The 17,206-nt window shown below is 36.9% G+C and overlaps 1 protein-coding gene across 6 annotated transcripts in view; it reads right to left on the bottom strand.

The window, feature by feature from the left end:
• Nucleotides 1–17,206, bottom strand: part of LAMA2 (laminin subunit alpha 2) — a 631,365-nt gene that overhangs the window by 188,669 nt on the left and 425,490 nt on the right. For all 6 annotated transcript variants that reach the window (XM_055391635.2, XM_055391626.2, XM_055391631.2 and 3 more), the window contains 6 exons: nt 14,445–14,681; nt 12,738–12,881; nt 11,711–11,890; nt 11,413–11,601; nt 11,192–11,325; nt 6,700–6,817 (listed from right to left, as the gene is read on the bottom strand). In XM_055391635.2, coding sequence (XP_055247610.1) covers nt 6,700–6,817; nt 11,192–11,325; nt 11,413–11,601; nt 11,711–11,890; nt 12,738–12,881; nt 14,445–14,681 — 1,002 coding nt within the window. The remainder of the gene's footprint in view (nt 1–6,699; nt 6,818–11,191; nt 11,326–11,412; nt 11,602–11,710; nt 11,891–12,737; nt 12,882–14,444; nt 14,682–17,206) is intronic.

The raw sequence follows: 17,206 nt of genomic DNA, 5'->3' as shown, positions 1-17,206 counted from the left end.
ATTTGTCTTATGGTGGACATAATCATATAATTTAATAAAGTTTATACATGTTATTTAAAAAGCAAGGTTCATTTTTGCCATTATTATTGAATAAGTCCTGGAAATGATGGTTGAAGAATTAGTTTAAGCATAACTGAAGAAATAAACCAAGATCTATTTAAAAGTGGTTTATAGTGTGGGTTATTCCAATTCTTTAGCAAGCTGACCACTGAATAAAACTGGATTTTCTGTGCATGGATTTCATCCTTGAATATATATATAAATTATATATATATAATATATATAAATTATATATATATAATATATATAAATTATATATATATAATATATATAAATTATATATATATAATATATATAAATTATATATATAATATATATAAATTATATATAATATATATAAATTATATATAATATATAAATATGTATATAAAATTATATATATATAAAATTGTTGTGTTATTGACATACTTGTTAGGCGCATGTATGTGTGTTACTATGAGAGATAGGACTTTATCTCTGTAATCTCTCTACTAAGTTATTACTGTAATTACTGTCTGTAAAAATTTGTGTAAAAAATCACACAAATTGAGAGGTAGTTTCTAGCTTCACTTTAAGCTCAAACAAAAGTTTAAAATAAATCTTAGAAGAAAAAGAAAGACAAGAAGTAATACTCCTCATCGAGGAACTGTACAGTTTTGCGTTGTAGGTCCAAACGTGAAGGTGAGCCCTAAGGTGAAGTCTACTCTAACGCACAACACATTTTTCCTATTACTGTGGTTTTCCCCGAAAGGCAGCCTGACACAATAGACAAGCGCCCATAGTGGGAGTCTGTGGTCCGGTCCAGCCCTAGAGGAGGTGGAGTCAATTCCTTTGGGGGAGAGTTGAGGCCCGAGTTTGTTTTAAAACTCTCAGAAAAGTCTAACAGACAATTAGAGCGCAGCGTCGCTGGCAAGCTCCTTATTCTCTGTGGTGCATGTGTGCATTTAAAAGGGCATATGGACAAGGCGAGACATGGTGGCTCATGCCTGTAATCCCAGCATTTTGGGAGGCTGAGATGGCTGGATTACTTGAGGTCAGGAGTTCCAGACCAGCCTGGCCAACATGGTGAAACCATGTCTTGACTAAAAATACAAAAATTAACCAGGCGTGGTGATGCGTGTCTGTAGTCCCAACTACTCTGGAGGCTGAGGCACGAGCATTGCTTGAACCTGGGAAGTGGAGGTTGCAGTAAGCTGAGATCTGGCCACTGCACTCCAGCCTGAGTGATAAAGCGAGACTCCATCTCAAAAAAAAAAAAAAAAAAAAAAAAAGTGCATACCACTCCTTGGTACTATAAAAGGAATGAATAGGGAAGCTTTGATTTTATGTTAGTTTTGTCTGAGAGATATGGGCAAGTTACTTTTGAGACCCAGTTTCCTCATCCCACAAATGAGTAGGTTAACTCAGATGACTTCTAAAGTGTCTTTCAATTTTAACATTTTAGATTAGTTTTGATTTATTTCGTGTCCTGATGGATTGAATTTCTATGAGGTAGCAAAAGAGAGAGAGTATTTGACAACGCAAAGATTAGAAACTTAAAACGTGCTGTTTTTTAAAAAAAAAAAAAAAAACAGAAATTCTCTCTTTTCCTTGATTATTTTGCACTATTCTTTCAATTTAAATAATTTTTAGGGTGTTTGTCAATATTGAATGTTTTTCCTCTTGGTGAACTGAGACAAAGTTCATGAGAATGATTATGTTGGAATTGGAAGCAAAAAAGTTACTTTTTGAGTCCCATCTAAAATCCTTTCTGGAACACAATGGGGAATTAAAGAAAAGTAAATAAATACTTTCCTGAGTTCCTCTTACCCATTTCTACTCTAATTTAAACTTTTCCAAAGTTCCCTTCCCCACTGTTGAAATTATTCGTGGCTCAATTTTCTTCTGCTCTCGTCTATCTTTAATTTATTTTCATAATATATTGTTTCATCAAAAAATTAGATTAAATTTACACAAAAATGTGGGAGGGTAGAGAGGAGAGAATGAAGCAGACAGTAGAGACCTATCATATCCTAGGCTCAGGGCTGCACACTGCGCTCCTTTCTTTCTTCAGAGTTTAGTAATAAAAATAGATGCTTGTGCTGGAGCTCATAAAAACACTCTATCTTGTATCTTTGCATGGATTTTGCAATCAGGCAGACCCGAGTTTAATTCCTGTTTCACCACTTTGTATGTAGTAAGGTTCTGAATACTGTGTGTCTTGGTTTCCTCACCTGGAATGTAGGAATATTGTACAGTCATGTGCTGCTGCATAATGACATTTTGGTCAATGATAGGACCATGTGTACGACAGTGGTCCCATAAGATTATAAAACTATATTTTTAATGTACCTTTGCTATGTTTAAATATGTTTAGATAAGCAAATACTTACCATTATGTTACAATTGCCTACTGTATTCAGTACCAATAACATGCTGTGCAGGTCTGTAGCCTAGGAGCAACAGGCTATCCCATGTAGCCTAGGTGTGTAGTTGGCTGCACCATTTAGGTTTGTGTATGTACACTCTATGATGTTTGCACAATGAGGAGATCACCTAACGACACATTTCTCAGAACGTATCCCTGTCATTAAGCAGCACATGACTGCATAATATAATAGTTGAGTACAAGTTTACCTAGGTTTTGGAAACAGACTCATTGAGGTTTGAATTGCTGTGTAGGTGTGTGATCATGGGCCTCAATTCTCTCATCCGTAAAATGGGGATCATAAATTATAGTCGATGATGTTGGTGTAACTGTATTGGGAAGTGTACAGGAGATAGTAAGCACTCAATCAATGGTAGGTTCTGCTTTTCATAGGGTTGATCTGAGGATTACTTGAGATAAAGCATGTTTAATAATTGTCATACATAAATCAATAGGTTTCTCTATCTCAAATAGTTTTTTCTATGTTTGCTGGAAATAAACTAAAAATAAAGACACCATGATTGTTTTAGGTTATATTTGTAAACAAAATTATAATATAACTTACCCATGCCATGTTCCTCAACGCTTGTCTGTACATGAAAACAGGGACTTTGGGTCTCTGGTGTGCAACAGAAGTGATAAAGGATAGATGTGTGCATGTGTAAGTAGCTAAGACTATTTTCACATTTTGCCTTTTGGGCTTTATGTGTTGACGATAGGTATAAATTATTTGGAGATTTTAAAAAATCAGTTTTAATAGCCACAAGGGACAGCTTCTGAGTGGTGATCCAATAGACACTGGCCATTCAACTGCAAGCCTAAAGCCCTTTTAAAATATGGGAAGACAGGATAGAAGCTGAAACTATCAAAACATGACCTAGAGATCATTGACAAATTTCTGATTTCCATATTACTGCAGAGAGCTGCACATGCAAGGCTGAATATTTTCCATATTTAAGAAAGAAAGTCATAAGTAAGAATGGTACCTGCATATAAACTTTCAACTGCATAAAGCTCAGTTTAGGTCAGTTTGGGCAATAACCTACATTTAATGTCACTCAAAGACAGGTTAAATAAAGTATAACAAACTCAAGGCTCCAACACCAAGAAATCTGGTGAGGAAATGGTGTCCTTTGTTTGACTCCTGAAGGTAATCTGGCCCCTTCTGCAAATAGTAAATTATAATAATTAGGCATTTCTTGGGCATGGTGGCGTGCGCCTGTAGTCCCAGCTACGCGGGAGGCTGAGGCAGGAGAATGGCGTGAACCCGGGAGGCAGAGCTTGCAGTGAGTCGAGATCGCACCACTGCACTCCAGCCTGGGCGACAGAGTGAAACTCTGTCTCCAAAAGAAAAATAATAATAATAATAATAATAATTAGGCATTTCTAAAACTAACATTTTTAATGACCAGGGCTGCACTGTCATAACAGTACAGGTAACAAGCAAAGGCTAAGAGTCTTTACAACTGGCTATATTTTAGCAGTAACTGATACTTAATTTTGTTTACTTGCAACCATATTGTGGATAAAAACATGAAATAAAATAGCCTGTAGATGCACATGTCTCTAGAATACTATACATTTTGTAAAAATATTGTAGAGGAACTGCTTTGTGTATTCATGACCCAAAGCATATGTTACTGGAATGGGATGTATTATTTCAAAACTGCCCTTAGCTGTTGCTTTGATGATAAGATTTTATGCCTGGGTAATTACACTTAGGAATCAAGATGAATTATAAATAAGATGTATAATGGATTAGAGGCCATGGGTTGTGGAAAACACTTCAGGTACGTTATTATGAGAGATAGGCCTTTATCTCTGTAGTCTCTCTACTAAGATATTACTGCAATTACTGTCTGTAAATAGATGCTTAAGTGAAAGTCATGGGACGGTGAAGCCACTAATGCAGATGACAATTTGTACATATTCCTAGTTTTTCTTGATTTTCATTTATCATTTGTTTTATTTGTGCTCATTTACATTTTCATATAATGATGGAAAATGATTCAAATTAATGGGAAAGCATGTATTTGAATGTACTATTCAAAAAGTCTATCAATCATATGAAGAAAGGTTTTTAACATTTTAAATCCAGAATGGAAGGTTGGTTGCATGAAAATAATTTGCTATTCTACTAACATTTTTGTTCACAAGTGAACAGTATTATTTCAAATAAATGCAGAAAAATATAGATGTAATAACCTTCTCTTCAAGATATCTAAAGGTCAACCTTGACTACTTACAGAATATTTTCTATAGCAAAATAATATTGCAGAATCAGAGAATTTTAGAACTTCAACTCAATCTGTCATTTTATAGATTGGATAGCTATATAATAACGAAGGTCTACAGCAATTAAGAGCATTGATCAAGTGCACACAGTTAAAAGTAAAACCAAACGCTACCTGGGATAAAGGAAATTCCATCTCTTATCTAGAAAAATCTCACATTCTTTCTGTCCTCCATTTTAAAATCTTCAATGCTCACTGGAAAGGTCACTCATTTCATATGTGCCACACAGTCTCAGTTTTCACCCATACACTATGTGTACATATGTATATTGGAAAGAGCAGTGCTTACTGTATAAGCAGTGCTTACCAGTATAAGTTTACTAGTGTGTGTATAAATAGATGTAGGAAATACGATTTAATAAGGAGATGGATTACTTGATTATTTATTAGCTCAAAATGGACACATGTAAATAAATATTGCCCTTCAGAGAAGTCACAGGAAAGGCTAGAAAATCATTTTAAGCATGTGTCACAAAGCAGTTGCAGCTATTTTATAAACTTTTTCCTTGAACTATATGGAATCCATGTGATGGTAACTAAGCTGAATGGCATGTCAGTTTGTAACGGGATTTTCACACATACGTTTCCATTTAAATCAATCCTTAGGATGTATAGGTAAAAACCCAAGATTTAGCAAAAACAGAGCAAGTACCCTGTCCAAGTAGTGCAGCTAGGTAGGATTCACTGAAACCAAATTCCTTTTTCTTTTCATGATGCCACGTCCCTCTCAAGAAATGTATACTCATTATTTTTAAGTTGCACTTCAGTTTTGACCTAGTGGAATCATCTGTCTCATGTACCATACTTAATAAAACTTCTCAAATCCTATTTACAAAATAAGATGTATAAAATTATTTATAACTGAATCAATACATGGGTATATAACTAGTGATTACATTAATAATAATATTAACCATCAAAACTTACATCATCTACACACCAGGTGCTGTGATGAATCCTTAACATTAACAGCTCATTTAGTCTTCATTAGACTCAGGCTGTAGGTGAGGGAGATATTAATAATATCTAACTGGTATGCTGGGAGCACCACCCAGCCTGACTAATGAGAAAGAATCCCAGCTGTAGGGCTGGAGCAGTCCTGGAGGCCCCATGCATGCCAGGCTTCAGACTGTGGGGTCTGCGGGAGAGGTGAAAGTGTAGTGGTAGTTACTCAGGGACTTGGTGTTTATCTGCTAAAGCCTAAAGAGGTGTAGCACCCAGTGCAGGGTCTCAGGCTTACTATATGGTGAAGTCGAGATTCAAACCCAGGCCAGTTTCTCATCTATTCATTCCACCTCCCTTAAGTCGTACTGTTCCTATTAATATTTCACAATTATAGAAATTAAATCAACTTTCAGAAGGTGAAGATCCCAAGAAATTTGACAATCTTGAAGGCAGACAAGAGAATATCCCAGCAAGTTTATTAAAAAGCAGTTTTAAAATTACTTTTAAAATGTAAAAAAAAGATAGTTTTATAACTGTAATGACTCATAGCAGCACTGTTGGAACAAAGATATGTTTCCCTGATAAGCTTATGTTAAAGGGAACAGCCTGCTATTTAGTGTACAAGTTTTGTCGTGTTCTATATAAAAATATTTTCAAAACCCAGTATAATCCTATCTCCTAATCATTGCAGTTTAAATGTCTCTAACTCTTCAGAAGTGGTCCAAGAAAATAGATCAGCTATAATAAATAGGCTTATTAAAACATTCTTAATTCCTGATTGTTAAATATTTTCACAAATCTTTAAATTTTTGATCAACTATTTCCCTTCAGGTGTGATGTGATTTGTACTAAGTATCAACAACATTATCCTCTTGCCACTGTGTCTCACACTGTGAGTGGAAGATTAAATAAAATAGATTAAGAATATGTATGCAGTAAAGGTACTTCTGGGAGTATTTCCATTTAGCTCCTGAAGTGAGTTGAGATTAAGCAAGTTAGTAGGAGGTAGCTTACCTCACAGGACAGGCCAGAATAGCCCAGGGGACAATCACATTTTTCAATCAAGTCAGCCGGAGGAGTCATTGCTGTTCTACGTCCTTGTTCAGCTACCTCCATTGAGATTTCAGAAATCCTAGAAACAGCGAGAATGTACTTAGATTACCATGACAGTCAGTTAAGATCACCTAGTAAACAATCAATCCTACAGCAATATCCTTCTCACGTTTTTGTCAACCTCAAGTATGTTCTATTGTCTTTTTGTTTTTAATTGACAAATAATAATTGTACATAAGTTGACCCTTGAGCAATATGGGCTTGAACTGCATGGGTTCACTTGTATGGGGATTTTCTTCCACGTCTGCTACCCCGAGATAGCAGGACCAATCCCTCCTCTTCTTCCTCCTCCTCTTTAGTCTGCTCAAAATGAAGACAATGAGGATGAAGACCTTTACAATGATCCACTTCCACTTAATATATTTGTTCTTCCTATTCTTTTCTTTTCTTTTTTCTATTTATTTATTTATTTATTTATTTATTTATTTATTTGAGACAGAGTCTCACTCTGTCACCCAGGCTGGAGTGCAGTGGCATAATCTTGGCTCACTACAACCTCCACCTACCAGGTTCAAGTGATTCTCCTGCCTCAGCCTCCTGAGTAGCTGGGATTACAGGTGTGCAACACCACGCCCAGCTAATTATTGTATTTTTAGTAGAAACGGGGTTTCATCATGTTGGCCAGGCTGGTCTTGAACTGTTGACCTCAAGTGATCTGCCTGCTTTGGCCTCCCGAAGTGCTGGGATTACAGGCACGAGCCACTGAGCCCAGCCCTTATTATTTTCTTAATAACATTTTCTTTTCTCTAGCTCACTTTATTATAAGAATACAATATATAATACCCACACAAATATATGTTAATCTACTATGTTATCAGTATGGCTTCTGTTCAACAGGAGGCTATTAGTAGTTAAGTTTTGAAGGTATCAAAAGTTATATGTGGATTCCTGACTGCATGAGGTGGGGCTGATGCTCCTAACCACCATGTTGTTCAAGGGTCAACTATATTTATTTAAACAATATGATATTTTGATACATAGATAAGTTGTGGGATGATTAAATCAAGATAATTAACATTGTTTTGAAGCTGTTTAAATTTCTGGGGCTCATGTACCACATCCTAATATTGCATTTTTGCTTCCTCAAATGTTAAGAGTACATATTAGCAAAATATTCACATAAATCATAAGAAGTTTAGTATATTGGATGTCTGATATCCTGTTGAAAAGTCATTATAAAGATTTTCCCCCCACTTTTTAAAATGTGAGTGGCTTCAGGTAGACATGGCCAATTAATTAGACATTTATATTCTTGCAAACAGACAACCCAAGGTCATTCCCTATTCAATTATTTCGTACAGGCACTGGTGAAATTGCTTTTAATTTACTACTATCCCAAATTTCTTCTTCCCAACGCTCTGAATGACCTTTCAGGAACTTTAGAAAACCACCTAGAAAATAATGATCACGCATAATCTAATAATATTGATTTCTTTCTGAGGATAATGTTTCAAAATAATATTTTCTTAACTTTATTAAATAATTCCTTCAAGTAACTTAACTCACCTTTTCTGATGGTGAAATAGTCATTATAATTGAAAAGAAAATCATAATTGAAAATAACATATTAATACCCTTTTCATTAAAAAATACATGTAGTCCATAAACTGGGACTATTTTATGATGGACTAACTGGTAACACAAACATGTTTGGGAAATAAACTTTAAAATGTGACAATGAATAGTTTTGCTTCAAATAAAAGTTACCTCCAGGGGTTTAAGGAGTTTGAATCATAAACTTTATAACAAGCATAGGTAGGTTTTATTGAAACTGAATTATGAATGCATGTTCTGGCTTTGCTAGCATTGTAATCTGCACTCTGAAGATTAGTCTTGATGAAACACACATTCAATTAAAATTCAGGTTTCACTCTCTGCTCCCTGTAAGTACACACACTGGTGGTGAGCTGTAAACAAACCACTCCCCTTCTGCAAGAAAAAATTCTCCCTTATGTTCTCTGGGCTCTCTGTGGGAGTAAGAAGGTAACTTTGCATTGGCATCTCCATGGAATTTTATAGCCCGAGGAGCTACTGGCTTCATTCTCCTTTCTCTTGCACACGAATGCACATAACAGACCCGCAAGTGTTTACAAATCAAGTGAAGCTTGAATGGCAGCAACAACAAATATTTTTGCAATACACCATTTTTTTTTCAGGGGATTAGAGAGCAATGGCTTTGATTGCATCAGGGATTTGGCCAAACTCCAGCTTCCATTTAAATAACTACTGAAATGCAAAAGTTGCTATTTCCTTAAATTAAACTTTATAAAAGGAAACAAAAGCAAAGAAAAAAGATAATGCCAGCACTGATACAATGTACAAAGTTCAAACCTCAAACCGCATATAAACTCTTAAACTCTCTGCTTTTGAGATTTAAATTTATAATTGAATAAATAAAGATACAAGGTTATTTTAATTACTTTAGGGGGACTATTCAAACGTTTTAAAAACCTTTGCCACAATTCCACTGCCTTACAAAATCAAATGCTGATGACAGCTTTATTTGTTCTTAGCATTGTGAGACTACAACCCCAGTTTTTACTGAGATTAGGAAAAATGTATTCTAAAGTTTCAAAAAAACGGTCACTTAAACCAAAGGATCTCATTTGGTGAGGTATGTAAAACAGTGTCACAAAAGAAAAAGACATAGGGCGGGAAAAAAAAAAAAAAGACAAAGTATCACAGTGTAGGAAGGTGAAATTGTTGTGAGAGAAGCAAAGAAAGTATAATTAAAGATGAATGACAATATTGTTTCTATCAGTTCCACTAACAAGATGTTCTGTTTACTACCAAACTCTTTTACTGCAGTACAGAACCATTTGCAAAATAATCTATTTGCAAACTCACGAAATTACCTGCTATTTTCTAAGACATGCAAATCTGCTATGGCTTCTGCCACCTAATTTACATTTGATATTCTAAAATAATTAACAGTATAGCTAACAGTGTTTTTTAAGTATATTTTTTTATTATTTCATATAAAAATAATCTCCTGTTATAGTGAGAAATATCCAAAGGAAACCCAAGGAATACATATATAAAAGTGAATTTTGGTCCTTAATTTACTCTTTTACTAAAAGTCTCTACATCAATCAGAAAAGCATTATGGATCTTCTGCATGAAATAAAAGATTTTCTGCTGTCTTGTGTGCTTATTCCAGTATAAACATTTGAAAAATAGTATTTTTATATTCATTAGTTGGCCATTGAGAGACTTCATAATTTTTCTGTTTTGCTTTCCTAGGCAGGTCTAATAATTTATTATATAAGACTATTTACAAACATATATCGATTCTATATTCTCATAGAATGTAACAGAGACTGACATGAAAGAGAAATTGAGGTCTCATATATGAACTCAGTTCAACTTTCTGCCTCCATGGTATGAAACTTACCTAAATCTGTATGATTTCTCATTTTATCCCATTGGATAAGGTGAACCGTCTACTCAAAGAATACGACCATGAGGGTCCATGATGTGGAAGTCTCCTGGTTCCTCTATTAGTTATTCTCTCTTTATTTTATATTTCAATATTTTCCTCGTTACTAATCCATTCCCATGTTCTGTAAACATACTCTTTCAAATTAAACAATCATCTTTTTACTTTTGACACTATGTTATTCCTTCTTTTTACAATTATATTCATGGAAAATAATAGTTTACACTCATAATATTGGGCTCATGTGTCACATTCTTTCTTTAAAAGTTTGAGATTAATTCTGCCCCAGGACACTGACACTGGTATCATGTTACCAGTGTGGTCCTAAGTGTCAGACCCAACAAGCCTCATTTCAATTGGCCAATTTTGATCATAAGAAAACACGGAACACTCCCTTGAAGTATTCCCATCATGTAGGTTCGACAACATTGCATTCATTCTTGCTGTTCTGTGTGATTTTTTTCAAAGTGATTCAGAATCATTTCTCAACAAGATGCATAGGGAAAATGACAACATTGTATGGCACACTGGGGTGAACAGATTAGAATGCTCACAGTTGGAGGAGACTGGACCAACTTGGCCCTGCCTGGTTCCCCTGATGGGTGAAGAGGTCACTTTCTCAGCACTCTTATAATCCATTTATACCACAACAGTTAATTTTACCTGATCTACAGTACATGATCTCTTGAATTTATGACTGACATCTTAAACTCACTATGTCTGCAGTGAATTCCATATTTTTTTTTCCCTTTAACATGTTTCTCATGCTATTTTTCTTTTCTGATGAATGGTAGTAGCTTCTTCCAGGTCACAGGGAAGCCTCCATGGTTTATCTTCTATCATTATACTGCAAAACCAATCACTTCCCAATCTTTCTTATCTGATATCTGTAGGTCAATAACCTTCCCTACAGACTCTAAAATAAGAGCTTGAATATTTTCTATTAGAGTTTACCTGCTCTGTCGCATGAAATTTCCATAAGTAGCTTTGATAAGAATGTAATGAATATCATATAGTATATCCAAGAAGTCTTCTCGGGTCACAGTTCTATGGACTCGAGGATCGTCCCCATAATATTTCCATTCTTTCTGTTAACAAGAAGAGAAATCACTATGACAAAACTGAATGCAAAACCATTGATTGGCATCTTTGCACCAAACAATGAATAACTTTACCTCTGTCATTTCAATTTCATGCCTTGTCAACTGGCCAATCAGAGGAGCAGCCATATGCCTGATGATAATTCTAGCATGAGTAGGTGTCCCACCTCGAATGATCACTTGAGGATTATATGTAGAGAAACCTGTTTCTTCCCGAGCCTCGAAATAGATTGCATACTTGAGTTTGCCCCCATAGGCCATCAACTGACAAAATAAAAAGAAGAATGAGGAATTGGATAAATCTCCAAATGGTGTGATTCTAAAAACAAGTTTTTATCTTGTTCTCACTTGACATTAAAGTTCTTGTGCTTACCTTCTTTCCTTCAAATTGTTCTGGAAGTTTCCAATAAAAAGGTTCCAAATGGAGATCTTCTCTCATCAGGTCCATGTGGGCAACAATCTCTGGATGTTGAAAAACAATGCCCTTGGTGGTCGTGTGCTGCAGAGCCTCATCTACCAGGGGTAGAATGGTCTGCTCAGCCTTCAGAGTCACCTGCAAGGGGTCAAAATACAGCAGAAGGCTGAATTTACGCTTTGGACATTTCTTTAAAACTAAGTTACGAACTGCATGTCTATCTGCAGTTCCTATACCCATTCTGATGATGTTCTCACAAGCAACAGAACTCACACGCAGTGGGCAAGCATGGCAGGACGTAAATCATTTTGACTAATTCACATAGTGAAAGCCACAATATCTGTGGACACTGGAGCCTTTCACACTAACACAAATTGAATCTAAATGTAGAAAGAGTTAAAGGAAAATGAAAAATGAACATGTTTCCACTCCAAAAATCATGATTGCCTAAGGTTGGTTGGAATAAATGTGTGACAAGTCCTGGTTCTCATTGGTGTGTTAGCTCACATCAACATTCATGCTCTGGTGCCCTCACTCTTCCCATCTCAAAACATAATGCTTCCCGGACAAGGCTCCTCTTTTTCACTTGGCATCTATTTCCTTATCAGTAAGTGAACTACTTTTTTTTTTTTTTTTTTTTTGAGACGGAGTCTCGCTCTGTCGCCCAGGCTGGGTTCCACTGTGTTAGCCAGGATGGTCTCGATCTCCTGACCTCGTGATCCGCCCGCCTCGGCCTCCCAAAGTGCTGGGATTACAGGCGTGAGCCACCGCGCCCGGCCAAGTGAACTACTTTTAAGAACAAATAAGAAAGGCATTTACTCCAACTCTCTAATGGCACGTGACCCCTTTGCTGTTCCTAAATGTTCACAGAGGAAAAGGTTACTTAAATGCTTTGCCATTTCCTACTACCCCTCAGTGCCTGACTAAAAGACACCAGCAGGAACTAACATTATACCATTACATGGCTCAGCAGTTCCCTACTCACCCACGTCCGGATCAGTCCTTTTGCTTCAGAGCACTGGGTAGTAGTGCCGAAGCAATAGCAGCTGCTGCAGCCAAGTGGATTCTTGGCATCGAGTCCGAATTTGCCAGGCCGGCATCTGTCACAGTGGATGCCTTCCACATTCACCTGAGGAAAGACAAGAGACCCTCAGAGTTTATAACGGCAAAGTTAGGGGAGAAACCACCCTGAGAATGCATAACGGGAGCATATTCTTTTTAAAAAATTTAAAACAAAACAGAAGAACACTGAGTATTAGACTCACATCTCAAATGGTACATGTAGTTAACCTCATTGTTAGGAGTTCATGGATCTTTTAAAAATGCTTTATTTTTAAATAGATATAAGACTAAAGGTATTGTACTTTTTTTTTTTTTTTTTTTTTTTTTTGAGACGGAGTCTCGCTCTTTCGCCCAGGCCAGAGTGCAGTGGCGCTATCTCGGCTCACTGCAAGCTCCGCCTCCCAGGTTCACGCCATTCTCTGGCCTCAGCCTTCCGAGTAGATGGGACTACAGGCGCCCGCCACCGCGCCCAGCTAATTTTTGTATTTTTAGTAGAGACGGGGCTTCACCGTGTTAGCCAGGATGGTCTCCATCTCCTGACCTCGTGATCCGCCCGCCTCGGCCTCCCAAAGTGGTGGGATTACAGGCGTGAGCCACCACGCCCGGCCTGTACATTGTTTCTTAAATGTAAGTGGTATGTTTTCTACAGTTCTGCTCTGAGCAATACGAAAGACTCATGAAAATTTCAAAAGCAACATAAAAACATTGAGTCTTAAACAGTGGTACTCTTGTAAGCTGTAAGAAATAGGCAGCAGGTTAAAATATCAATTTATATAATTATTGTAATATATATACACACATAACATGTATTAAATATATGATCATAATTGCGAGATATAATAATGCAGCGTTGTACTCGGTATTGGCCGAAGCCCTTGATGGTAGAAACTGCCATTTTCCTCAATTCTCAAGGCCATTTTAACAACCACTACCCAGATTTTATCTTCCTGTTTCCTCTGTCCCTCTTTGCATAGATTTTATCTTGAAAAGATACCTCTGACACAGTTTGAACTGCATTTATCCTGGAATTGATTTTTCAGAACTATCTGAGGGGAAAAATCCTTTTTATCCTTTTTAATTGGCTCTTTTTCTACATCATTTAACCATATTAATGAGGGCTGAAATTTGCACATAGTCACTGTTTGTAATGACAGCGTTTATATGTGTTGAAGTTTTACTAAACTTCCACAGCAGTAAATATATTTTCTAGTATACAGCGATTGCAGATTAATTTTTGGAGAAATGGTTTTTATAAGCCTTATTATTTAGCTGTGATTTTCTCTGATGATGCTTAAAAGAACTGTCTTCCCTGCCAACCCTCCCAGATTGTCCTTATCGAAGCAAATCTAATATATTGTTTAAAAAATCACTATACCATTGAAAATACATCATCTCCACCAACTAGAAAAAAAGGTGGGTTTGGGTTGAAAATAAGCTCTAGAAAAGCAGTGTTTATCGGTATGCCAACAAATGCATATCAATGAAAACTCCATGTCTGGCAATGAGATTTTGTCCATCTGTTTGTTTAGCTTAATGAAGCAGGTATAACAAACACTGAATGAAGTTAAAACTGAGCAATGGAAACAGAATTGAGGGAGGTTTTCCCTAGCTGCATGTCAGCAGCACATACCTTACAAGTGCACTGCCCAGTTTGATCACTACAGGAGCATTTTTTAGTCTCTGAATCACAGGTTGCGGCATCCGTCCCAGGGAGGAAGCAGTCACAGAGGTTGCAGCGAGGGTAGTTCCAGTGACCTTGACTGCACTCTGTACATTTTGCACCAGAGAATTTTGGATGACAGTTGCATTGGCCTGTATTTACATTGCATTGGAAATCCAAGGATCCCACTGTGCTGCAGTTACAAGCCTATAGAGGAGATAAAAACAGCAACCATTAACACAACTTTATGGGAAATATCTTAACATTTTAATTCTAATGTTTCTATGCTTCCATTAAACACGTATTAATCATGTATCTGTTATAGGCTTTGTACTATTCTAGTTTAGTCACTTGGGAAACATCAGTGAACATAAACATTAAAATTGCTTCCTGCATTTATGGAAATATATGATCGTCCAGAAACCATAATGCTATGTGAATTAGAAAGAAAATGTGTTTTCTCTCTTTCTGAGGTAGAGAGGGGCTGGATATGGGTTTTTTCCAACTGCTTTGTCTCAAAGATTAAATTTTAGACAAAGTTATTTTACCTTATTATCTCATAATTGTAGCATTTAAACATTTCTTTGGAGACATACCTTACGGTCTAGTAGAGGGAGACAAGTCAATATGTTAGAATAACATGATAGAATAAGCATTATATAATAGGAGAAGTCCAAAATGCTATGTGAACATGCAAAGGGCATCAAACTAGACTTGGGGAATCCAAGGAGAGCTTGAAGAGAAGTAACATCTAGTATATTGTTTTTTGGCATTTATTCTTGCATACAATTCTGATTTGAGGTCTTTGTTAGTAACGTTTTTCTTCGCCCAAGATGTATACATGATTTTCTCTTTATTTACATAATTCACATTTTTGCTAGAATTTTCTGAAGTTTGGATTTGTTTTTTTTTTCCATCAACTTACTGGAACATAGTGAGTTCTTTCAGTTTGGGAACATAATTGTGTTTTGATTCAGTACTGTTTCTTCTTCAGATTTGTTTTTGATTTTTACATCTGTTCTAATTAATCAATTTTCTTTTTCAGGATCATCTATAATTCTTAAAGTACATCACTCTGGTCTCTCTGCCAAATCTATAATATCCTAATGTCTTCTGCAATCATTTTCCTTTGTTTTACATTTCTTGCTGTATTTACCTCTCAAATTGGTATCCTACTTTCACAGCTCCTGTTTTACAGGAAAAGTTTTATTGTATACACATACCACCAATGCTTATTTTCATTACCCTATTGCAATCTTAACTTCTTTTGAATAATTTTATTTTATTTCTCTCATCTTTAATTTCTGCTTATCCATTTGTCTTTTTGTCTTACCTTATCCTTTTAAAGGTTTCTCCTCTTGATTTACAGAGCTCATATCTTCTTGCAATTTAATAAAATGCCAAGTGAATTTCTAAAATGTCATTTAGGATCTTGGAATAAGTCATTTCAGGGACCAGCTGTGCCAATTATACATCTACTGTTTCTGAGCTCCAAATTCACCCTACTTTGTGATACAGTAGGTAGACCCCGTAGACATTTCTCCGTATCCGGTGGCAGAATGATAGGCTTAGTCAATAGAGGCCCTGGAAGGACCCAATAAGTCCATAATGGCGGCCCACCACACTTCCAACCTGACTGAGTTCTGGTTCTTCACTAGGCCGGGCGCGGTGGCTCATGCCTGTAATCCCAGCACTTTGGGAGGCCGAGGAGGGCGGATCACAAGGTCAGGAGATCGAGACCGTCTTGGCTAACATGGAGAAACCCTGTATCTATTAAAAATACAAAAAATTAGCCGGGCGTGGTGGCGGACGCCTGTAGTCCCAGCTACTCCTGAGGCTGAGGCAGGAGAATGGCGTGAACCCAGGAGGTGGAGCTTGCAGTGAGCCGAGATCGCGCCACTGCACTCCAGCTGGGCGACAGAGCGAGACTCTGTCTAAAAAAAAAAAAAAAAAGAATCTTCATCATTATTTTTGTATTATTTAGCACGGGAGCCCAGTGGCCCAGAAAGAATCCCAGGTGTGCCTTTAGTTGGGAGGGCGCATTGTCTCTCCATAGGCACCCTTCTGACTAGCTTCGGTCTGCACACACGCTCTGACCTTGAAGTCGGCTTCTCAGTAGCCCAGCATGCTCCTATCCTCCAAGAACGGTGGGCAGCTTCTACAGACATGCATTTGCCTACAAACTTCGACATGTTTGTTTTTGGTTTTGTTTGACCACCCATAGGCTGTACATTCCTATGACAGCAACGCCCTCTTCAAAGATTTCTGAACCTCAGCTTTGCTGCAAGTGGGGAGAAGGAGCATGCCCTCTCTTAGCCCTTAACTCCTTCACTGTCTTTCCTCCCTCAGCCTAGAGGGAGTAGCTGCTCTTCTGTACCTGTACTTGGGACCCCTTACAGCTTTCTTTTATCCTTTTTTAGTAACCAACCACCTTTTACCAGTTAACAATTCCATTTCACTGTTTAAAAAACCAGTGTGGTTTCTGTCTCCCAAGCAGAGCATGACTTGGCATTACAAAGGGTATCACCTCTCTCTGTCTGAGTTTGCCACCATATAGTGTATGCACTTTATCTGTGACTTAACTCTTTCTGGTGCTGTTCTATTATCCTTCTCAGATCTACAGCTCAGTGGTAAAGTCATATGCATAGCACCTTGCCACATTCCTAGATCCAAGTCTGGCTGCATCTCACTGTGTATCTCACACTTTCCCTCCTCAGCTTAATTCTTATATC

The sequence above is a fragment of the Gorilla gorilla genome, chromosome 5, assembly GCF_029281585.2.
Source record: "Gorilla gorilla gorilla isolate KB3781 chromosome 5, NHGRI_mGorGor1-v2.1_pri, whole genome shotgun sequence".
NCBI classification, from domain to species: domain Eukaryota; kingdom Metazoa; phylum Chordata; class Mammalia; order Primates; family Hominidae; genus Gorilla; species Gorilla gorilla.
Note: the sequence above shows the minus strand (reverse complement) of the source record. Positions and strands in the feature narration are given on the sequence as shown.